The 23385-nt window shown below is 46.8% G+C and overlaps 2 protein-coding genes and 1 long non-coding RNA gene across 3 annotated transcripts in view; 2 read left to right on the top strand and 1 right to left on the bottom strand.

Moving 5' to 3' along the window:
* The first annotated feature begins 266 nt into the window (after nt 1-266).
* cox16 (cytochrome c oxidase assembly factor COX16) lies at nt 267-2381 on the top strand. Its single transcript, XM_086126746.1, has 4 exons — nt 267-620; nt 1251-1328; nt 1452-1520; nt 1769-2381. Exons 1-4 carry the CDS (start codon nt 561-563, stop codon nt 1880-1882), a joined length of 321 nt encoding a protein of 106 aa, XP_085982872.1. The 5' UTR covers nt 267-560; the 3' UTR covers nt 1883-2381.
* On the bottom strand, nt 2333-4652 carry LOC147196533 (uncharacterized). Its single transcript, XR_015102623.1, has 3 exons — nt 4531-4652; nt 3958-4128; nt 2333-2704 (listed from the first exon to the last, which is right to left on the bottom strand). It is a non-coding gene; the product is annotated as an uncharacterized LOC147196533 (long non-coding RNA).
* Nucleotides 4653-4786: 134 nt separating this feature from the next.
* slc8a3 (solute carrier family 8 member 3) overlaps nt 4787-23385 on the top strand; it is a 35098-nt gene continuing 16499 nt past the window's right edge. Inside the window, exons 1-2 of the mRNA XM_086126723.1 lie at nt 4787-4933; nt 8614-10459. Of these exons, the coding sequence (XP_085982849.1) occupies nt 8682-10459 (1778 nt within the window). The 5' untranslated portion in view covers nt 4787-4933; nt 8614-8681. The remainder of the gene's footprint in view (nt 4934-8613; nt 10460-23385) is intronic.

The following is a 23385-nucleotide window of genomic DNA, read 5'->3' as shown; positions in this document are numbered from 1 at the left end:
GAGCCAAAGTGTGTCATGGATGACGCTTTTTCTTCGCAGCCTAACATCGGACACTTTAGTTTGTCGGACCAAAGCTCTAAGTGTATACTCGAATTTTGACATAAGAAATAATTGATTTGGGGATTTGTTACGGAATTATTTCAAATAAAATGAATTTAGATTAAATGTGGACATTTGTTGGAATAAACAATGAAAATTTGAAAGGTAATATGCCGGAATGTTGTTTAACTACGAAAATCGTAGCCTTACGGGCATTTTAACTGGTCGGACAGAACCCGGAACAGCATCCAAGGTCTGCTCTTGGACATGAACAACACTAACGTTTACGCGATTAAATAGGAATTGTATTAATTCGTAGTAATTAAAAAGTACTTATTATTCATACTTTGGTAGTTAAAAGAAATGAAAACGTTTGGGTGGGTCACGTTGGGATATTCGTAGCACTCTGGACGTTTTAGTACGTCGAACCAAACCCGAAGGTTCACCCCAAAACAATGTTCTCTTGTTTGGGTTTCACGAACTTTGACAGTTAAGACACGAGAAGAGTAAGAAAAGGAGACATGTTGAGCTTGAAAGCACTGCAGAAGAACAAGACTGTTCGATATGGCGTGCCTATGCTAGTGAGTATCCTCATGTATGTTTAATAGCATTTTTTGTCGTGGTTTTTCGATGTAATTTGTGATACGTTTAGTAAAACATTTCAATAACAAGGTAGTCTAGAACACTCCATATGAAGTAATAAAATAAACATATCAAGGATACCACCATGTTTATTCAATCCAGCAGACACACATGGAAACACTGAATACCTAAAATCTCAGTTTTAAGTATCAGCTCGTAAATTAAATACTTAGGAGCTATTTTTGTTGTCATCATGTTTGGTCAAACAAGCGTACCTTTAGTTGTGCCTGGCATTTAAAATGAACACGAAATGGAAGAAACGGCGATGATTACCGGTAAATCTTTTTTGTCGTTGAGGGAGTCGTATGCTTACATCAATGCTATTTTACAACAAAGAAGATCAACTGAGCATATTTTGGAATTTTACCCCAAGAATATTACAAACAAGATTATGTTATGGAAAGAAAAGCAGGTCGTACCGCTTATATTAAATCCCAATAGGTTGAACTGACTACTTGCTAAGAGATTCTGCGTGTAGTCCTCCACTCATTTTTCTTTGTCATATCTCAGCATTCACCAGCAGTATGCTGTTGTTTTAAAAAAATGTAGTTATTGAATTTTTGTTTCAGCTGCTCGTGGTCGGCGGTTCTTTCGGCCTGCGAGAGTTCACACAGATCCGCTACGATGCCCAAAAGGTCAAGAGGAAGGTACACCACTCTCTAACTGTAGCGAGCCTGCCAACCTCACTTTGAGAATCACTTTCCTGCATCAACACGACAACAAAGTGCACTTGACACATTGGTAATGTGGTTTCTTTTGCGTGGTTTCAGTTGGATCCCTCACTGGAGGCCAAAGTGAACCTGCAGAAGCAGTCGGTCATTTTGGAGCAAGAGTATGAGGTGAGGAGATGAGATGGATGGATGGAGGGAAAGGGAGAGGGAGAGAGAGAGAGAGAGAGAGAGAGAGAGAGATAGATATCCTTTTGTGTACCACCAAAGGGCGCATGCACTACTTGAGGAGAATCATTTTTGTAATTACGCATTGCACGACAGCCGGGACGCATTTGGAACTACGGAAGCCTCGCCGGCTTGCACTGAAACGTTTGCTTCTCCTCTTCGGCCGCCGCCATCTTGTTTTGTCTGAGCAGAAGATGAAGGATGCCAGTTTGGACGAGTGGAGGAACATTCGCGGCCCGCGGCCCTGGGAGGACTCCCGGGAATTCCAGGAGCAGCAGCGCAGGAAGAGGACGCCAGAGAGCTAGGACACACCCCTTTAAGATATTCAGTGATGCCTTGAGATACAAGTTTGATTCGTTCCGGGAACACACAAAAAGAGCACTCTATCATGAATACATTGTCTATGCAGTAATTAAATAGAATTCGAGAATATATACTTGTGAGCATTGTTATTATGCTCTCTCCGCGTTTCCTCCACCAACATTTCTGTCCAGGTAACACCGCCAAATCGATGTTAATTATTACCCCGTGTGCGGATAGAATTTGCCATTGAATGTTAGCATTCAGCTAGTGGAGGCTATGTAGTTGTTTTCAATACATGAGGAATTCTTTTAGTTGGATGTTTAGTTTGACAGTCGATCCGAGTTTTCATAGTAAAAACTGTTTTACTTTCATTAAACACAAATATAGTCAATCCGCTTTCACGGAGGAATGCAGAAACTGGATAATATTCAGTGTTGGGAGACTGCAATAACTGCATTGGGACAATGTTTTTAATCGTTGATAAAAAACTTATGAATTTGATCATCGATAAGTTGTCGATTCATCCTTGCACTTTTAATTGTAACTCTTCAATTGCTGTTGTTGAGGAAGGAGGGCACGATTGTGGTTTCGTCAGTCCGCTTCCCAGCTCATGCGCTTTCTGCGCCAGCGTCTAAAAATAGTTTGACGTTTGGCAGCTGAAGGGGAGTCCACGCGGAACAAAATGCCCCCTGCGGCGCTTTAGCTTCACTCCGCGCATGATGAGCCAGGAGGGAACGTGCCCGCCACGCCCACAACACCGTGAGGAAAAGGGGACTCCGGCACGCAGACGGTGGTGGTGATGTCTTTGAGTTTTACGCCACAGCCTAAAAAAAAAAAAAAAGATTGGACATACATTGCACCTTTTTTTTTTTCAAATTTCAACAAAACATGTCAGATAAAAAGAGGAGAAATTTGCAAAAAGTTTGACATAGATGTACATTTTGAGGTTTTTCAGATATAAAGAAAATAAACTGGGCAGAGAGGTAAAAAAAAATCTCATAAATTGGACCATATATCATGTTTGTCCTTTTTTTGTCTTCACAGAAATAAAATTGTTTTGTGGATGAAAAAATACAAAAGTTAAAAATTTTTTGGGGGGGGGGAAGTTAAAAAAAACATAACTTCAAACTGTCACCCATGTTGAAACGCAAGCATTGGAAAAGTTGTATTTTCTTCTCCTTACAAAACTAACAAATTGCTATTTTTTGTGGTGGGAACCAAAACAAAACTGTCAAACATTTTGGGAAATTTTTTGTCAGATTATTTTTTTAATGAATTTTGTGTTATGTAAATTTGTAAATGGCTGAATGTTCGACTCGCGTTGGGGGGGTGGGGGGGGGGGGTTGTAATTTATCTTAAAATTTTGAACATCAGACAGGTTGACTTGCGCAAATAAGAGCTGCCTCGCCTCGCACTTTGCCGACTGAAATTGAACGTTGAAGCACGAGAGGGTTTCATCCCGCACCGTGCTTTGACTAGCATTCATTATTGATCCCTTTTAATGAATTCCAAAGAGCTTGCAACCCGACGATTAATTAAACAGGAGTATTAATGAAGGGCGGGCGAGCGCCATTTTACATGCTCTGACTCACGGCAACAATCTCTGAAAGTTTTTAAGGGTTGGGAAAACAAACTTAGGGGGGGCAAGAAACCCACCGAGTTTCATCGGACGCATTGCAAATCGAATGTTTCTTTCGCCTTTTGATCAGGTGGCACTCAAAATCCGCGGGCTTCTTTTACGATAAGGTCACTTTCAAGATCAATCACGACGCTCTCTTGATCAGCATTAAAAAAATCAACGCATTTGTTTACTCGTGATGATTGTTGTTCAACTGCCGTGTTCAAAATCAGTCGGCCCCACGCGCATTTTCATCCGTTAGCCTTCGAAATCAATCGGCTTATTTGCCCTTTTGCTTGGGTCGCTTTCCGAACCGATGGCTGGGCCTGCTCCATTGACATATTTCAAGATGAACCCTTTGGTGCACCAATGATGTAATATTTAAGCAATCAATGTAGATGGCAACACCCGAGCAACTAGAAACAACCATCAGTCACCTGCTCCACTACTTTTGCTCACCTGAGTGGATTCAAACAAAAAAATATTCACGAGGCCATCTTGGATCTTGAGTCCCCACCAACGCTCGCAATCCTTCCTGTGATGGTCCCCCCAACATCAGTCGTGTTGTTGGGGTGGGGCTCCTCCTCATCCTCATCTCCAACGTGGGCAAAATATTTGACACCCTCCCCCCTAGAAAACCAGGTGGAATCCACTCACATGGTGTATACGTCAGCAAAATCCAAAGTTGCATACGTAGGCAGCTGGGGGGGGGGGGGTGCATAGCATTTTATTTACATTTATTCAGCGGCGCAGGTGCACTTAATAATTTGACCACAGCCCTCACGCCGGCGTCGCTGCAGGTTTTCTCCTCTCAGCTGATGAGGGTGATGACGTAGGCAGCCGCGCGCGCGCGCGGGAATGAGCCGACGCAACCATTGGACGCCGCTACCAAAAATAATCATAATAATGTAACCCCCCCCCCCCTCCCCATTAAAAAAATGAAAGAGATGAGGATGAGGAGGCGGTCACGGAGCGATGCGGAAGAGCGTCACTGAATGTAGAAGAGGAGAAAGAGGAACGTCGTGTGCGCACCTTCCACGCCGGAGATCGCTGATTCACTGCTAGGCGCCCGAGCGCGAGCCGCTGCGAGCATCCATCACCGGCGAGGACCTTAAAATACTCACCCTCGCTTCCTCTTCCTCTCCCCCTTCCTCGCCCCTCCTCCTCTTCCTCCCTTGTCACTGACAGCTCCGCTCAGTCCCGCCAGACGTCAGGAGCTTCTGGGGTTAGGAGGACGTCACCACCACCATTACCAGCACCGCCACCACGGGAACCAAGGCGAGCTACTCCGCCGGATCCGATCCAAGACGCCTCTCGCCGGGGGAACCGAGCCGGCTTGAGGGGCGTGGGGTGGCTGTCCGCGTGATTCTTTTTCTTTTCTTTTTTTTCCTCTGGGAGGGGAGGATGTGGTGCAGCTTCCACACCAGCTAACCAGGTGCGTGACACCCCATAATCATCAGAATAATGCATGTTGATGGAATCATGTGTGACAGATGGATCAATTAACACTCTTGTACGCGTGCCTCAGGCGCTAATGGGCGCGCCATTGATGTTCTCATAGTAACACGTAGCGTGCACGATGTTAGATATGTCTGTTTAAAATTGACCGGGGGGGGGGCTTTCAGAGGGGATCCCCCCCTCCCGCCTTCTCCTACCCCTCTACTTCAGGTATAGCAGATGATGATTAATCAGCAACAGCTGAAACTCTGCTGAGTGTGCAGCTCAAATGACCCCCACCCTTTTTTTTTTAAATAACCCCCCCCCCCACACACACATGTCCAAAAATAGAGTCAGGCTGTCATGACATCCACATTTTAAATGTGAGCCGTTCATACACATACATTTTTTTTTCAAAATCTGTACCTAGTTGGCCAAGTCTGTGCAATTGTGGTGGAAACGCAGACAGTTTACACTATCGCCTGTTTGATTAAGTCAATTTCTGTGCATAATTGATGTTCAATTCATCAAATCGTCCTACATTGGCCCGGTCGTGTGTTATTTATTGGTATACTCGATGCTAGCAGTGAAACCTGTGAAGCCATAAGTATCCGGGTCATGGCACCAATTGAAAAGTTGTGCCAAACTTGTACCGGTCCATTCAGCCTCAATGCTCGCAATATTCAAGGCCATGTGAGAATGCGTGCCCTGCTAGTCTTAACTGGATTCAACTAGATATGTCTCACAGAGTAATGTCGTTAAGAAACCCGAGCAAGAGAGCGCTCAGCAAATTAATGGCCCAGCTCAAGAAATTCAAAAATTAAAAATTAACTGCGCGCGGCTAGGTGGTCAATCCTGGCTACGGCCTTGCTATGTGCAGTTTGCATGCTCTCCCCAGCGGTTTCCTCCATATTCAAATAACATGCATGTGAGGTTCATGGAAGAATCTAAATTGTTCCTATGTGTGATCGTGAGCGCAAATGGTTCATAAATTTTACGGCCCAAACTGGAAAAGGCGCAGTATAAATTCTGTTATATGGTTATTGTCACACTTACCATTGCATCATTGTTTCTGTTCATTCCACCTTCACGCGCTGTCGCCATGGTTACAACATTTACAGACAGGCAATTTTTTAAGTATACAACTAGCACTATCGCCACCTTGTGGCAGATATCGGTAATTCCAGAATGAACCGGATTTTCACTATTTGCCACAGGGCTAAAAGTTTCCCTGGTTGCCTCCATGCTAATTGTTAGCCGTTAGCCAGTTGTATGCTTGCGAAATTTTATTCATCAGCCTACCACAACACATCTCTTTTTTCATTGATACTGTCAAAACGGTTCAAATATCTTTTCGGATATTCGAAAATATAAAAATGGTCGTTCCTCATTGCCGTAAATAAATGTCACAGGTGTGCCGAATATTTAGCTCTAGAGTAAAATGCAATTTCAGAGAATCCCTTTAAGCCTTCCATGAATTGAGCCACGCGATTGGCTCGCCAAACAACGTTTGACGCTGACAGGAATATACAATATCTTGGAGTGCATGAATAAATCACGTCGCTTAATAACTCGCATATATGCACAAGAGCTCCCCCGCATATAAACACGGAGTGATAAGTCAGCACAATGACTGATTGCTCGTAGTCAATGTTTAACACCAATTAATGCAAGTAATTACTCACTGGAGCAATCAAGTAGAATATTGTCATGTAACGTTTAGCTCACTGAGCAGGAATTAAGCGACGCATTAATTACATTTTTTTTTTATGCGAGTTCCACTGCAAAGCACAACTTTGTTTGTATGAGTTAAAATGCAAAGCAAAAAAGCGGGATTTAAAAAGACTCGAAAGAAAAAGTGAAAAGCAAAAAGCATAGATTTTAATGTAATATTTGCTTTGCGGAGCATGAACAAGGCTAATTAAACATTGCATAAACATTTCGTTCATTGAGTTTATGCAAGTTCAGATGCAAAGTACAGCATTTAAATACATGCAACAACAACAACAAAAAAAATGTTGCTTCATTGAGCAGGAAGATCTGATTAAACGGTATGTTCATTGTGGTCTGAATTCCACAAAAAAAGGAATAAAAATGCAAGAAGTAAATATTGTAATAAACTACGTAGCCAATCTACTAAAGTCACTCAAATCATAACAAGCTAATCTAACTGACTGACTGACTCATCAGAGCATAATCTCCAGCCTTGCATATATATATACTGTTTTTTTTTGTTTTTAGTTTGGCAGCTATACAAAACTGCGCAAAAGTAAAAGATATCAACCACAATATTATATGTAATGTTACAAAAGAGAGTCATGGTGTATGTGACGTTAGCTCACTGACCAAATGGTTTCCACTTCCAAATGACCTAAGCGCTAAATATGTGTCAGCTCGCATCCTGTCGAGGCGGTGGGGATGGGTTCATACGTAGCGGTTTGCGCTGAACATGATCCAAGATGTGTGTGACGTCTTTTGATGGTCTATTTCTGCCTAATTTGCCTTTTTTGAAACATTTTTTGAGCAAATGCGACATTTTGGACGCTGCTAGCCACGCTGCAGCTCCTGCTGAGCGAGCTAGTTTGCTTCCCGACCCGCACGTGTGTTTTTCCCTTTTTTTTTTCCCTCCCTCACTTCTCCCAAGAGAACTGAAGACAATCAAAGTCCAATCGGTGTAATTGGTCTCCACATCCAAAAGCCCAAGTAAACTCCCGTGATTACAAACGAGTCCGCAGGCTAGAGTTTTATTAAACAAACCTTATCTCCATTTTTTCCCCTCTATCTTCTTCCCAGACCTGAATAGCTCATGCATTTTCAGAGGGCAAGAGAAGGGGGGATGGGTAATATTTTTTCCGGCCCGCCTCCCACGGAGGAAATCAACTTGTCGCAATTAGCCTGTTAATAAACTAGGTCGCCCCATCTGAATTTAGGCACTCGTGAAATTGGGGGAAATTCAGTTCCACACTCTTGTTTCTTTCTGTGAAAATTTGTCTCACCACTTTGTGAATTGAAGTCAAACATCACCAGTGGCTGGAGTCCGATGCACAGCCGATACAAAACATTCGGAAAAAAGTTAGCACCTTCACGTTGTATCAAGTTGAGAGGAATTGCAAGAAACCAATCAAAATACCGTATTTTTCTGACTGTAAATTGTTCTAGGGCAGTGGTGTCAAAAATACGGCCCACGGGCCGGAACCGGCCCCCAAGGAGGTTCCAACAGGCCGGCAGGATCATTTTAAAGTGAAAAAAATACATAAAAGACACGGAATGAATATTTTTAATAAGGTTAAATCGGTGGGATCAGTTGCAATGCATACATGTGAATGATAAAAGTAAATTACATATTTGTCGAAGGAAATCTAAGGTGCTTCATGACATCTTTTGTAAGATATGTTCATTAAATTTCAACATTTTCCGAATGTTCTTGTGCTTCTTTAGACCAAAACAAAGGGAAGGCATATTATTTTGGTTATTTATAGCAGAGTATGGTATAATTTTAATGGTCTGGCCCACTTGACATCTGCCGAGGCCGTACGTGGCCCACAATGTGAAATGAGTTTGACACTCCTGCTCTTGGAGTATGTAGCACCAGTGGGGAAAAAAAAAAATGCATTCAGAAGAGTTTGGACCCGCCCCCAAAATTGTCTCGTTAAAAGTCTTCTCTTGTGCTGTGTTAAGGTGATCAAAGTCAAGGCCCAGTGCTGGATCAGCAGTGCGGTGAGGACCCTTGAGACCACGGAGGGCGCATGGAGGGCTCAAGGCCCGTAAGTCCGGGGCGGTCGGCCCGCCTCCGCTTAGGACTGGTTTCAGCGGCCATCGCCTTCCTCGGCGCGGAGGCCCGGAGCACTCCGAGCCCGCCGCTTAGCCCCGACAACGCCACTTGCCTGGGGAACTCCAAATGCACCCCCGGCATCATCTTGCCCATCTGGTACCCCGAGGACCCGTCCATGGGTGACAAGATCGCGCGGGTCATCGTGTACTTTGTGGCCATGATCTACATGTTCCTGGGCGTGTCCATCATCGCCGACCGCTTCATGGCGGCCATCGAGGTTATCACGTCCCAGGAGAAGGAGGTGCTGATCCGCAGGCCCAACGGCGAGACCACCACGGCCACTATCCGCGTGTGGAACGAGACGGTGTCCAACCTGACCCTCATGGCGCTGGGCTCTTCGGCCCCGGAGATCCTGCTGTCCGTCATCGAGGTCTGCGGCCACGAGTTCAAAGCGGGCGAACTGGGGCCGTCCACCATCGTGGGCAGCGCCGCCTTCAACATGTTTGTCATCGTGGGCCTGTGCGTGTCCGTCATCCCCCAGGGTGAGGTGCGCAAAGTCAAGCACCTGCGAGTGTTCTTTATCACGGCCGGCTGGAGCATCTTTGCGTACATCTGGCTCTACATGATCCTGGCTGTGTTCTCGCCCAACGTGGTTCAGGTTTGGGAGGGCCTCCTGACGCTGGCCTTCTTCCCCGTCTGCGTGCTCCTGGCCTGGGTGGCCGACCGCCGGCTTCTCTTTTACAAGTTCATGCGCCGCAAGTACCGCGCCGACAAACACCGCGGCGTCATCATCGAGAACGAGGCGGATCGCTCCTCCAAGGGCATCGAGATGGACGGCAAGATGGTCAACTGCCACTTCGCCGACGGCGGCGTCAACCTGACGGGCCCCGCGGAGGTCCGCGAGGCGGACGAGTCCCGCCGCGACATGATCCGCATCCTCAAGGACCTGAAGCAGAAGCACCCGGAGAAAGACCCGGACCAGCTGGTGGAGATGGCCAACTACCACGCGCTGTCCCACCAGCAGAAGAGCCGCGCCTTCTACCGCATCCAAGCCACGCGCATGATGACGGGCGCCGGCAACATTCTGAAGAAGCACGTGGCCGAGCGGGCCAAGCGCTGCGCCGATGCGGGCCAAGTCGGCGCCGACGAGCCCGAGGAGTACGTGTCGCGCGTGGCCTTCGAACCCGCCGCCTACCAGTGCCTGGAGAACTGCGGCGCCGCCATCCTCACCGTCGCCCGGCGGGGCGGCGACATGGGTAAGACCGTGTGCGTGGACTACAAGACGGAGGACGGCTCGGCCAACGCCGGCGCCGACTACGAGTTCACCGAGGGCACGCTGGTCTTCAAGCCCGGCGAGTCCCTCAAGGACATCAGCGTGGGCATCATCGACGACGACATCTTCGAGGAGGACGAGCACTTCTTCGTGCGCCTGGGCAACCTGCGCGTGCTGGAGACAGAGGAGGAGCTGCTGTCGGCCAACAGCCTGCCGTACCCCAAAGCGGCGCTGGGCTTCCCCGCCGTGGCCACCGTCACCATCCTGGATGACGACCACGCCGGCATCTTCACCTTCGAGAGCGGCGCGCTGCGCGTCAGCGAAAGCGTCTGCGTCACGGAGGTCAAGGTGCTGAGGACGTCGGGCGCGCGGGGCACGGTCGTTGTGCCTTACCGCACCCTGGAGGGGCTCGCCAAGGGGGGCGGCGAGGATTTTGAGGACGCGTACGGCGAATTGGAGTTCAAGAACGATGAGACCTGGTAAGGCAGCTGTTTTCTTTCTCGCAATCTGTCTTCCATTATTCACTGAAAAAACGGACTTATCACCTCTTTGGCGCCATCTTCTGCCAAGGAACATAGTTGAAGTTTCTTGTGTAGCTTCATTTAGACATGCGCCGTCTTGCAGCATCTGTAAGCCATCATAAAGCGGGTGGGGGGGGGGGGGGGTCCATTCCTCTCTGATTTTTCCTATTTGCGGAAAAGCTCGCCTACAAAATCTTTTTTTTTTTTTGCTTTGTGGTCCATCTCCAGTTCCAAATTTGACGTTAAGCAACGATGAAAAGTTTCGAGGGGTTGTCAATCACTTGGGGTTTTTTTTGTTTTTTTTTTGCAGTTGGACTCCACTTCTTTTCATGAGCATTTTTGTCATTTTGTTCAATGAAATTTGACATATCTGAAGTACTCAAGGTCCCGCTATGATCGTTCTGGCCTCGGTTTGAACGAAAGTGGTATCGAACATCCCTCATATGACGTACGGCCAGTCGTGCCTTTTCCAGGGAGGACTTTATTCTTGCATCTGATTCGCTAAAATGGTGTGACGGTAAGCATACAACGGTGAATAAAAAAAAAAATTTGGGGAGGGACGGTTGGCTAGTTTGGTCTTGGTCGAGGTCTCGATTGTACCTGTATGTCCGAACTGTCGTTAATCTGCCACTGACTTTCTTCCGGTTTCAGATTGACTCAAATGGCCTCACGTTTGACACGTGTCACTTCGAATAACCTGCGGCGCGTCCTCACGCGGTTTTTGACGGTGTGCTAATTTTTGGCTTTGGTCGCAGTCTATTTCGAGTGTGTATTCTGTATGGCTGATGTTTCTGTGCTTTCACTAGGAGTTGGTGAAAGTGGAGCGCTACGTCGTGTTACATCTTGTGAAAGAGGCTTTTTCAGGGAACAGTTTTTCTTCTGACTTGTGATTGGCTTGAATGGCCCGATGCTAAGGATGAAATAACCATCAAATAACAGTGCTGTTTTTTTTTTTAAGCCTCGTATCTCATCCAAGCCTGCATACACTTGTTTTTCCTCTCGTCCCAGTGCTCCTGTGTGTGTGTGTTACACGCGAGGTGGGGGGGAATTCAATGTGAGGATTTGTCACACAACAACTGTGGCAAATCCTGAGCTAACCTGGTGACTCTAATCCCAGTGGATCCCCCTCCTCCCCCCTGCCCCCCCCCCATTTTCATTTGTTTTCCTTTGATTGTTTACGTGTGTCACTTTGCTTCGCAGGTCAAGCAATCACACAGAGTGTTACAGTGATGCGAGTCGGTACTCGGACTCGAGATGAAACGCTTGGAACAATTCAGATCAAGATCAACATGAGCAAAATGATCGTGGTCTGTAGTGTTTATCACCAGATTATTGAGATTATTTTTTTGGTTTTGTGCGTGTAAACTCTACGGAATTGCAATTCTGGAAATATTGATCGATTCTTCCTCTCTCCTCCTTGCAAACAAGGGCGCTCAGGCTGCGAATCAAATTGACATCCGTATATCTGACATCCTCCGCTCAGCGGGACCTTCTGCTGGTGTCACAACCCCGGGGGTGTGGGGGGGGGGGGAGAGACAAGTGTCAGGGTGATCAGGAGGGCTCCTGGGGGCACGCCGGCCTCTCTGGGGTTGGCGCTGTCGTTGTCTTGATTTATGTGCGAAGGAGACTTCCCGACGGGGCCACGCAGAAAGGAAGAGCCACTCGTATTATGGCCGGAACGCTGTCGTTGTGTGTTGTGTATCGATCCAACCATTGTTTTGGGGTCGCTGAGTCCAACGTGACGGCCGGTCGAGTGATGAATAGCGCGCAGGTGGGCCAAAACCTCGGAAAGGCTCCCAAAATGCTAAATTGCCAAGTACCCCTTTGTTTCGGAGGACGTGTCGCAGGACGACGATCGGCTTGTTTTGTGTGGGGCGGAGCTTGACGTGGCACTGTCCACTCATTCGTTCTCACGTTGATGAAGAGATGGATGGATGACTGGACCGATGAATGGCTTGGTGGAGAAACAATCAATCAATCAATATAATATATCTTTCTCTCTCTCTCTTACACTCACACACAATGGGCGTCAATGAGATGCAGATTTTCGCTGTTTGCGAGTTGGCCGACTCCTTGTCTCCCACGAATAGTGGTTTCCATACGATAGTTTTGGGGTGTCATATCCTCCATTCACCACTAGATGGCACACATGGCTTAGTTCCGCCTACACCGGGTCTTATACTGCCCTGTGCTCCAACATGAGTAGGCCTAATCATTTTTGCGGAGTTGGGATGATATGCAGGACAAACGTAGGATCGAATATTGACAATGTGTGCGCGATGATTTTTGTGAAAATGAGTTCTTGCACTTTATGTTGGTGTCTTTATTTTGTGCCATCCTTGAATGGTCTTTTTTTTGTTTTGTTTTGTTTTGTTTATGCATGAGTGATCTTTGCTCAACATCGCAACCTTTCGGTGACAATCGAAAAATCCTCCAAGGCTTCGTGGGCCAAATGTCGCTTTTTCACCGGCGGCAGCTGCTTGTCGGCTGAGGGGGTCCTCCCCTGGAGACGCCGCGTGTTTAACAAGGCGCTGATACATTCATAAACAAACGAGTGGTGCACAGCAGACTGAGCGGAATTAGCCGCGCAAATTGCCCTCGCCGTCACGCCTCCACGAGTTCGTAAATGGACCGGCTCACGTCGGGGGTTGCTCAAACATTTTCGGTCCAGGGACCCCCCACCCCCCTTACATGGGAGACCTCCTCATAATCCAAATGACAGCTAAACTTGTTTGTCTGCATGAATTAATGCAACTCGCTAGCAATGACGTCCGAGTCAATCCTAATGCGTATGCGAATCTAAAATATAAATATCGAGCGAGAGAATATTCACATCGATGCAGTTATGCGCACCTGAACACATGCAGTAACACCTTTTTTTTCATTTGTATTTTTTTTTTTGTACACAATATCATTGTAGTGGTACACAAGTACAAGCCAGAGGTCATCGAGTGTTTTGAAACGACGCAGATTGTGTGATAACAGCGCACAGAAAGCAATTCAGAAGACATTTTCTTATCTGATCAAACATATTGGAGCTGAGAAATGCCACACACACACACACACACACACACACCCTGGCTCATGCTCACACTTGTACACACGCTTTGAGTGGCAATAAATATGCTGGCCCTCCATTCGCTGCTCTCTGTCAGGGGAATGCAATTAAGTGGAGGCTTATTTATAACGCAATCCGGCAACCGGCTGCGTCACCGGCATCCTCCCTGCCTCATCAAGTGCCGTGTAAATCTGACCGGGGGGGGTCCGTTATTTGGGATTCTACAAATTGTCAAGTTGCGGTATTCGGAGCAAAGATAGTTGGACTCATTCAAGCGAAAGCTTTGTTGTTGTGCATCACCCCAAACCGCCGGGCAGTCTCGACACGGCTTCCCAGAGGAGAGCCCTTGTCGGAGCCCGCCCCGAGGCGGTGGCTCGCCCGACTCCCGCGCGATGCCTTCGGGACAAAAGTGGAAGTGGAGCCACGCGCGCCTGTTGCGTTTTGGAAGGAGACGGCGAAACAGATCGGTTCTTATTTGTGTCACATGAGTTCTGTAAATGATTCTGGGGGTGGGGTGGGGTGGGCTGGGGGGGCATTGGACCGCTGGGTTTTGTACCATCTCTGGATTGTCTTCAAACATTGCGTCACTGGGATTCTTTTGGACTACCTGGATGAGCCATACTCCTGGGGAGACTCGGCTTCTGTGGGATGCGGTGTCTTATCTTTCGGATGTGTTTTTTTTTTTTTTTGGTGGGGGGGGTTGTGCCTGTCCGGTCCAACTTGGAGCCTTTGGTGTGGGCATAAATGGTGGCGTGGCTCCTTTTGTGTGAGTTTTGTGCATCGGCTACCAGTTGTCAGAGGTAAGGCCAAAGGCTTGGTCATAGAGGCGGATGTGTTCAGGGTTGGAGGGGGTTGGGCCACGGGGGGGGAGGGCATCTTGGCTCCCCGCAGAACCCTCTGGGACTGGTGATGCTGCCCTGGCTGTCACATCGCACTCCCCGCCTTTAGATGAAGGGGTGACACTGCTGGATCGCAGCTCTGCCGGGGTCCCTCGGGACCCCCTCTTCCTTTTTACAACATTCCCTCTCCATCAGCACCATCACCATCCTCACCTTTTTTTTTCTTTGATGTAATCCTGTCAGGGAGCAAAGCTCTCCTGCTCTGTTGCCACCTTGCAGCAGTTCCTGTTGCAATGATCTCCCCCAAGCAAATGTGAAGTCCATCGCCCCCCCCCCCTCCGCCGTCACCACTCTTCCTTCATATGTTTTATTTAAGCCTCGAGCGCTGGCTCAAGATGGTGGCCTACTTTTGTCTGAACCTGCACCCGTTTGTGGGATGAGGCTCCCCATCCAAAATTTGCACGGACATCCCTCAGCGGCTTGACTAATACTTCACAACAAACTTTGGGGGGAGGCGAGGGGGGAGTATAGAAGCAGAATAAAGTCATAGAATAAAAAAAGAAAACTGACGTTTAACTGGGAGTAAAAAAAATTTTTTTAATTAAATATGAGTCTAAATAAACATCCATGGAGGAATCATGCATGGGGTTTAATAAGTGGGGAGATTGGTGACGGAAATTATGGGAGGAAGAAGGAGGCAGAGAGGGAAGAAAACCAAGATGGAGGATAACGAGAATCCCGGGAAAACAAAGAGTGGCGGAAAAACAACCCGAAGTCTCCTCGAACGAGGACGATAGTGAGGCGCGTGGGTGCCGATTTCTTTGAAAGTGCTCCTCTGGTACTCCTCGTTAGGGTTCCTCCTAGACCTCCTGATGACACGTGCAACTTCTTTGATGCTCGCATGAAGACGCGTGTCCGCTCCTCGTTACCTCGCGCATCGTTAGCGCTCCCGTCATTAGCGCGCAAGAGTTTTATTTCCCGTTGTTTTTCTTGTCAGGTCTTTTCATCCATTCCGTCCATGTGATGCGTCTTTGATGAATCGTTCCACGAGACACATCATATTCTTTCTTGACTTTGGAAGACTTTAAAGTGGTTTCAGATGTTAATCACTCACATCTAAAAATGTGGCTCGCAAGTAAAAATATGTACGCGATGTAGAAAAGTTGAATCAGTTTCTTCAAACCGGGGTTTGTGACACAAAAGTATTGGGATCCTGTAAAAAGCGAATAAAATGCTATTCAAACTTGAAAAGCTAAATGGGCCTCAAAAGTTTCCCTGTGGAACTTCAGTCCAAACGTAGTCCGACTTGTGACCTGGGCATGTGATGGTCCGCTAATAGAGAACAAAAGTATTACAGGATGGGGGAAAAAAAACTAATGAAAGCAGAAGAAAATGCAAGGACTCCAAACGTTTCCTTGAGGAACTCCTCTCAAAGCCTCAGCATGTATAAATGTGTTGTAACACACCTTGCTTTGCTTTGCCAGAAAATACAGGAATGTTGTGCTCATTTGACTAATTGGCTTTCAACGTCAGCGTCCAAACTGTTGCCAAGGGAAAGTGAAAATGAAAGTGAAGCTTCACCGTGACGATAAGAGAGTGCCACCCATCATTCGGGGGTGAAATATCGGAGGCGCCTTTAATCTGATCTCGTTTCAAGATTAACTTGCTAGTGTGTGTGTGTGTGTGTGTGTGTGCGTGCGTGCGTGCGCGCGCGCGCGAGCTCATGCCCATGCTATAACTTGTACTCGCAGCCCTTTTAGTGGAACTCCTTGGCCCCGACACTTCATCAGGATGTCAATAAAAGAGAAGGAGGAGGAGGAGCAGGGCTCCTCTATCGGTGACTGATGAATGCAGCAAACATGTGAAAACCATTTGACAGCCATGTTTTTTTTTTTAATTCGGTAGGAAGTAACTGAAATGAACCCAGTTTTTGTAACATTTTATAACATTCTCTATTGTTGTACAAGTCTGAAAAGTTAACATCCAACCTTTAAAGAATTGTGAATGTCTAGCTCATATAAAACAAGGTGGATGAGACGTACAGCACAAACGTAATGGGATGCGTGTCTTTGATGTGACAGTGCGCAATCAAGTATGAGATGGACATAAGTGACTGACATGTCATTACACAATCTGAATACGTTTTTGGGACTTCTTGTGACTTTGCAGTATTACGTATGGAAATAGCTCTCTCGCGTGTCTTTGATGACACTTTGTCTCTTGACTCTGACTCGAACTTTATCGCCATTGATCCTGAGTGGCAATTGATTTTTGCAGAGTACTTTTTCCTGCTATGTATCTCAGTTGAAAAGAGCGATTCGGTTCATTAAACAACAAAAAGGGAAGTTAAAGGAGATGGAAGCCTTGCCAGGTGAGCTTCCGAGGGAGCAAGAGTCTCTTTGCTCACACTCAGCACTTTGCTGCGCTTCTCATATGGAGGCTGTTGGGTTTCTACAGCATCCCAAAATTTCTTGTGAGCAAATGTGGGGGAGATGTCAGCTAGTCCTGTCAAGCGATTAAAAAAAAATTCGGAGATTAATTATGATCTGTAATGAATTGATTTCATTCATCTCTATTTTAATCTCATCTAAAAAGTGCTGAGAAACCCCCTATTTTCATTTTTGAGGCAGATCAAAAGACAAAAAATGAGGCATTATAAAGTCTTTCATTGTTTGTAAACAGACTTGAACAGATGCAGTCGTAGCCATTCACTCGCTGCTGTAGTTGCTGTTGCTGTTGAGCAACCTCCAACTGGGTCCCAAAGCGGCTCCTAAAGCCGCAGCGACCCGGGTACCAGCAGACCCAGTTGTCTGCTGTAGAATGGGAACTGTTCTTACCCCGAAGGCACGCCCAACACCGCTTGGACCGTCGTTCCCGAGTTGGGCTGCTGCTGTAGTTGTGACTACGTAGTCCCAAGTCCTACCTGCAACCTTTCGTTGTTGTTGTTGATCCGAGACACACGTGCATGTTTGCAAACATGACAATGTAAATTTTGCCGATCCTAAGGTATCTCATTTTCTCAACGTCAAAGGCACCTTCGAGCCAAGTGCATCAAGTGTGTCATCAACATCAAAATTTTTTTTACAGGTCTCCAAGCCAACTATTGCGCCTTTTCTGAGACCCCTTCCATCCGCTTGTCTTGCGATGGCGTTCATCTCATCCCTTTGTCGGATCCGCCGCTCAAACGGCTTCCCGACCTCATCCGTAATCACCAGACAGAGGGATGAAAGAAAGAAAGAAAAAAGATGAAAAGGGAACCCGAGCGAGGAGAACCACAGAGGATGTTTTCCCGTTTGATTCCCCCTCAGTGTCACCCTGATTATGTAACTGCCACGTGCTAAAAATAAAGCCTGCAGTACGAGCTGGGAATGCTGTGCCAGTGCGTACCCCCCCCAGCCCCCTCTTCTCTTCACACACACACACACACACACACGCTCTGTGCGGTTGCCATGGCAACGTAGCCTCCCTCAGACAGAGAGGAGAAGCGGCATGACTTCCTGGAGGGAAGGAGCAGGAATCTCATCACTGCCCGCTGCTTTTCTGCCTCTTGGTTTATTTATTTATAGAGGGCGACGCGGTTGCTCCGCGAAGAGCCTCGTTTGTATTTGATCCCTGGCTTGATGCAGCGTTGTGTGTTGTCTTTGTTAAGTTTGCTTGTGAATCCAAATCGTATTTGATATTTATAGAAAAGATGTCTTCAGGGGTGACAAAATGCGCAATAGGTAAATGTGTTGGTAAATGTTTTGGTGGTCTTGGGTGTCATAGATGAGCGCGGATGGCTGTTTGTCTCTGTGCGCCCCGCGATTGGCTTGCAATCGGTTCAGGGTGTCCCCCGCCTACTGCCCGAAGACGGCTGGGACAGGCACCCCCCGCGACCCTTGTGAGGATAAAACGGATCTGTGTGGATGGATGGATGTTCTCTTTGCTTTGCCTTTGAATGGCTTCAGTTGTTCTGATCTTCACTGCTTTTTAGACGTCGTCCTTTTGACTGTGTGAAGCACATTGAGTTGCCTTGTGAATAAATATGCCTCGCCTTTAAATGTTCTTTGATGTTTAAAACACATTTCTGGGAGGTGTTTACAAAAGCGTGTGGATTATTTGCATTCAGTGAAAATTTCCCAATTATGGCTAATATTAGGTACTGTGGAATGGTGGATGACAATATATTTGCCTCACACTCGAGAGATATTGATTAATTGGTTCAGATCCTGCACAGGTTTTCGGCCTTCTCCCACATTCCAAACAAATGCATGTTAAGATTATATGAAGATAGTAAATTATAAATTGTCCTACTATCATCGTCACTCTCTGCAGTTCACTCAACAACTGCGGTGAATACACACACGCGCACACACACACACAGAGGCGGAGGGAGGTCTTTAGCCCATCGATTACATTTAATGGCGGTGTTGGAGATACGCTCCGCTAACACTAATGCTAATGAGCAATTACATAAGAGGCACTAATGAGCGAGCAGCTATAAATAGACGGCGCTGCATATCGCGCTCATGCATAATGGAGAGGACAGTCGCTAGGGCCAAGCGTCCGAATGCGAGCGCGAAAAAGAGACAATGAAGCTATGCTAGCTACCAAGTCGCACGGATTATGAGAGCGTCAACAGTTTTTCCCGCCGGCGAAAACGCTGGATGACTTTTTCTCTGGTGACACACTTTTGACGTGAGGCAGCAACTAGCGTATCACACGTTGTTATTTGTTACCAGTCTGACAATAGCGGGTAGGCCGGAAGTTAGAATGCTTCTTTTGAAATGAATTTATTTCAGGTAGACGGGTAGGGAGGAGGGAGCGTGGAATTAAGTCAGGATGCAAGGACGGTGTGAAAGGAAGGAAAGAAGGGATCAAATGAGATGATGTAATGAAAGGATAGAGGAAAGCAAGGATGGAATGAAGGATGGAAACAAGGATAGGAGGAGGGATTGATGACTCAAGGAAGGAAGGAAAGACGTACGGTTCGCTGGATGGTATAAAATGAACAAAGCAAGGAAGGGAAGACGGACGGAAGGAAGACAGGAAGCATTGTATGATGTAAGTAAACACTGCAAAGCTCTGCGCGGGAGTATTTTTACGTCCAAGAAATAACACACCCATCTCGTTTCCTGGCTTAACGTGCTGCCGTGCAAGTCAAAACACCGCACTCGTCTGCGCTCTGCAGGTCAGTGCCTCCCATATGCACAAGGTATGATCCATCTTAGCTTGACTGGCAGGTTTCTGCCTCCCTTGTTGGCTTCCGTTCTCCGCCGCTGCATGCGGATCTGTCAGAGGAGGCCGCCGGGGTTCCGGGCTTTTAAACCTTACTTACCGTTCGCCTTCAAGTTTGACCCGTTTTGACGTTTGACGGGAATAAAAATAACCTGTCAGCTAGCATCATACTAACGCTAAATAGCATCAATGTTCCTGTCCTAGAAGGGATGGAACACGAATGGTGCAGCAACAAAGTTTGTGCAGCCTGAGCTTTCTACTCGTCAGATTTGACTAGATTTTAGAATTACCAGCATGCGTTAACTCAAAGGGAATGGCGGTAATGGTGTGAAAATGTAAATGCCATAAATGTGTGCGTTTTTTAAAAAAAAATTTTTATGTGAAGATGTGTTCAAATGGGTGCTTGAAAGTGTCACGGAAGTTGTCTGTGTTACCGCCACATCAGAGGATTTTCTTGGCACAGGTCTAAATTTACCCAGAACATACTGCACTGTGTGTGCCGGGAAAATGAACAACATCTAAGAAGTCGGTAACGTCAATGATGGCTCGGCGGCAAAGGCGGCTCGTAAAACAGGTCAGCATCCCATATTTGCTCGTAAACACAGCGGCGGTTGCTGAAAATAAGGACGTAGGCGGGAGGCGAGAAGATGTACGGAAATAGCGATAGCGGGACGAGATGGGGGTAGGAAGAAATGAGACGGAAAAGCATGGAAAGAGCCGCGCCTCGTTACGGCGACCTGCTGTGCCGCCCTAATTTTTCCCACATTCTGTGATATGGAGGCGCTCTTTTTGTATCAACCTGATGGACAAGAAGCATCCACTTCCTATCTGACTGTAATATGTTCAAGTGGTCTCAGTACAGCACCTTGTGGGACTCCGCCACGATTGATTTTATAATGGTGCATTCAGTGCATGTATAAATTATGACACAAGTGTGATGTCGCTTTTCTCCAGGTGTTTTTATTCATGTTTTGTTTATAAAAATTTAAATATAAATAGCGGTGTGCATCCCTCCACAAAAGATGATTCGATATGCTTCTTGATATGAGGAGTAGGATACGATTCAAGGATGGAACGATTATAAAATGTAACGATTTTTTTCGGAGGATTCAGTGAGACTTTTGATTCGATATGGCATGGCATGTCGCTTTTGTCATGTTTATTAACACGCAACATTTAAAATCTCTCCAAAGCTCAAATTATCCAAGTTAATGTCTTTAGGACTACTTTCGAAAACCTAAACGGCAAATACTTGCAACAACAATTACAAGTGACGTGCAATGTATTTAATCTCGAACATGCATGCTGCTTTACTGACTTAATGCCCACGGACGTTTTGATGGCAGCAGTCGGGTGGCGGTGGTAGGAGTCTCTAGTGGGTACTGGAAGCTTCTCCCGCCCAGGAGTCCCCTCTGCCTGATGACTTCCCTTCGGGTCCTCCCGGGCATGAGACCTCTTTTACCACTTTGTCACCCCTCACTTCCCCCGCCGTGCGCTGGGTATGTTCCTTCCGCATGGCCGGCTGACCGTGTCGCACTGTGGTAGGTAGCCCACACTTTGCGCACCAGCTTGGCTTTTAGCGAGCCCCCCCCCCCCCCCCCCCCCCCGGTCTCTCTCTCTCTCCGCTCGGCTGGCCGGCTTCAGTCAATCCGTGCATGAGAGAACAAGAACGCATGCATAAAACATGAAGCTTTAGCTCGTCGTTCCCGTCCCGCTCCGGTACGGAGGCCTTATCCGTGCGCCGTTGGCATGCTCGTCCATTTCCTCCCGTGATTAAAATCATGGGCAAGAGATACATGTAATAACCTCTGGTGAAACAGCATGTGGCATGTTACTCAAGGTTATTATCATACGCAGTGAATCCCCCGCATATTCGCTGTTCGACATTTGCCAATTATACCACCTGTATTGCTCAGACTTGTATTTTTTATTTTCTTAGTTCTCACAAGAGGCTTCAAGCTTCCACTTAACGTTTACTGTCAAACTAAACATTAAACTAAGAGAATTGCGTGCTGCGTATTTAAAACAACCTCACAGCTCCCAAGTGCCAATGCAGTGTCCGCTCGCGTAATGCTAACAAATAGCATTGATAATTGCATTGTTAGACTTGTGTCTTTTTTAAAAATTCTAGAAAATTGCTTCAAGCTTCCACTTGACGTTTACTGTCAAACTAAACATTAAACGAAGAGAACTGCATGTCAAGTATTTAAAACAACCTCACAGCTCACAACTGCCTTTGGAATCTCCGCTACCTTAATGCTAACGAATGGTATCGATAATTGCATTGTTTGTGGGAGGATCAGCACGTATTGTCCTCGCGATACAATACACATGCTCAAGCGTACGTTAGCTCTGTTAATTGCTATGCTAACTGGTCAAGAACAAACTTAGCTATATGAGAAAGATAACAAAACCTCTCTCGATTTTTTTTTTTCTGGTATGAGTAACGGGATTACATTGGTTTGAGTGACGAACCCCATGACAGGTGAAAACAGTGAAAGAATATGGAAAATAGAACAGGGTACTACTATTTAAAATGTCTGTGATAAAACGGAGTGATTTCATATCACCGCCATCAAACTTGAGAATCGGAAAACGCCCTTCAATTCTGAAATGACCCACGCAGGGGTGGCGAGGACAGCTCCTTCGTCAGTTTCTAGGTGACGCGAGGTGACGGCTTTCGTTGGTGCCCCGCGGGAGGTTCTCGTGCTGATTCTCTTTGGTGTCAGAGTTTGTACGGAGAGAGCACTCGGAAAATCTTGGAGAGCGGCGTACGGAACAAGAAATTAATGGCTGAAGAACGTTGCCTCCGGCTTCGCGATGATGATAGACGTTCCGGGGTCAACGAGACCCGGAGTCCGGTGATGCGCTCCTTTGGCAGCAGGCGGCGTGACTCACACGGCGCCCACGCTGCTTTTATCAGCAGATTTATAAACAGACTTTCCGGACAGGACGGATAGCCATTTGAACGTCAGTTCCGATTACGTCGTCTGCCGCGCTGCTTGCTAATGTTGATGAAGATTACAAATGACGGATGGTGGCAACACGCTCCCCGGGATGGAATTAGCGTTCCGACTCCCCGCTGCCTCCTCACAGCCCCCCCCCTCCCCCACCGCCCCCATTCCACAAACTGAGGGCCGTTCATCCCACCATTATTGGCAGCAGCAATGGTTAATCTTTTTCAGACTATGAAGTGGAGGAACAGGAGATTTTTTTTATTGTTTTGTATCTTTTGTTATTGTAAAGTGTCCTTGGGTGTCTTGAAAGGCGCTTATAAATAAAATGTATTATTATTATTATTAAGGGGGAGGAGCGTGCCCATAATCTCGTCATAGAACGGTGATGCTCGGTCCAATCGTCATACTCCCTCATCCTCGACCTGCTGTCAAGGGGAGATACAGCTGGAAATACATGCCTGAGTGGACATGGGAAATTGTATTAGTCCTCCAATAAAATCCACACTTGGCAATGTATAACTGATACGCATGGCTCTATTTTATCGATTAATGAAATAAACACCGGAGAAGGTACACAGTGATGACTGTGCTTGCGTCTCCCCATTACGGCGGCGAATCCTCAGACCGATGATCGGACGACTTGTTCAGCCTATGTTGGATAGTGTGAGCAAAACAGTGTCGATATTTAGCATCTGTCAAGGATACCCGCTTCTGACGGGGGCTCATTTGGACAAATTCTCTCATTACAGGCTTTATGTGAAGAACGCAAAAATACGTTCTTGTGAACTCACCAACTACGCTCTTCCTCAGAAT

Source organism: Hippocampus guttulatus, chromosome 13 (genome assembly GCF_054856545.1).
Source record: "Hippocampus guttulatus isolate MCC_2025c chromosome 13, RoL_Hgut_1.0, whole genome shotgun sequence".
In the NCBI taxonomy this organism is placed as follows: Eukaryota; Metazoa; Chordata; class Actinopteri; order Syngnathiformes; family Syngnathidae; genus Hippocampus; species Hippocampus guttulatus.
Note: the sequence above shows the minus strand (reverse complement) of the source record. Positions and strands in the feature narration are given on the sequence as shown.

Bases quoted from the DNA above. Each gene is read 5' to 3' on its own strand.
- cox16 (XM_086126746.1), top strand. From the start codon at position 561: ATGTTGAGCTTGAAAGCACTGCAGAAGAACAAGACTGTTCGATATGGC. The intron at 1,329-1,451 runs GTACACCACTCT...GCGTGGTTTCAG, and splicing joins CCCAAAAGGTCAAGAGGAAG to TTGGATCCCTCACTGGAGGC. The intron at 1,521-1,768 runs GTGAGGAGATGA...TTGTCTGAGCAG, and splicing joins TTTTGGAGCAAGAGTATGAG to AAGATGAAGGATGCCAGTTT.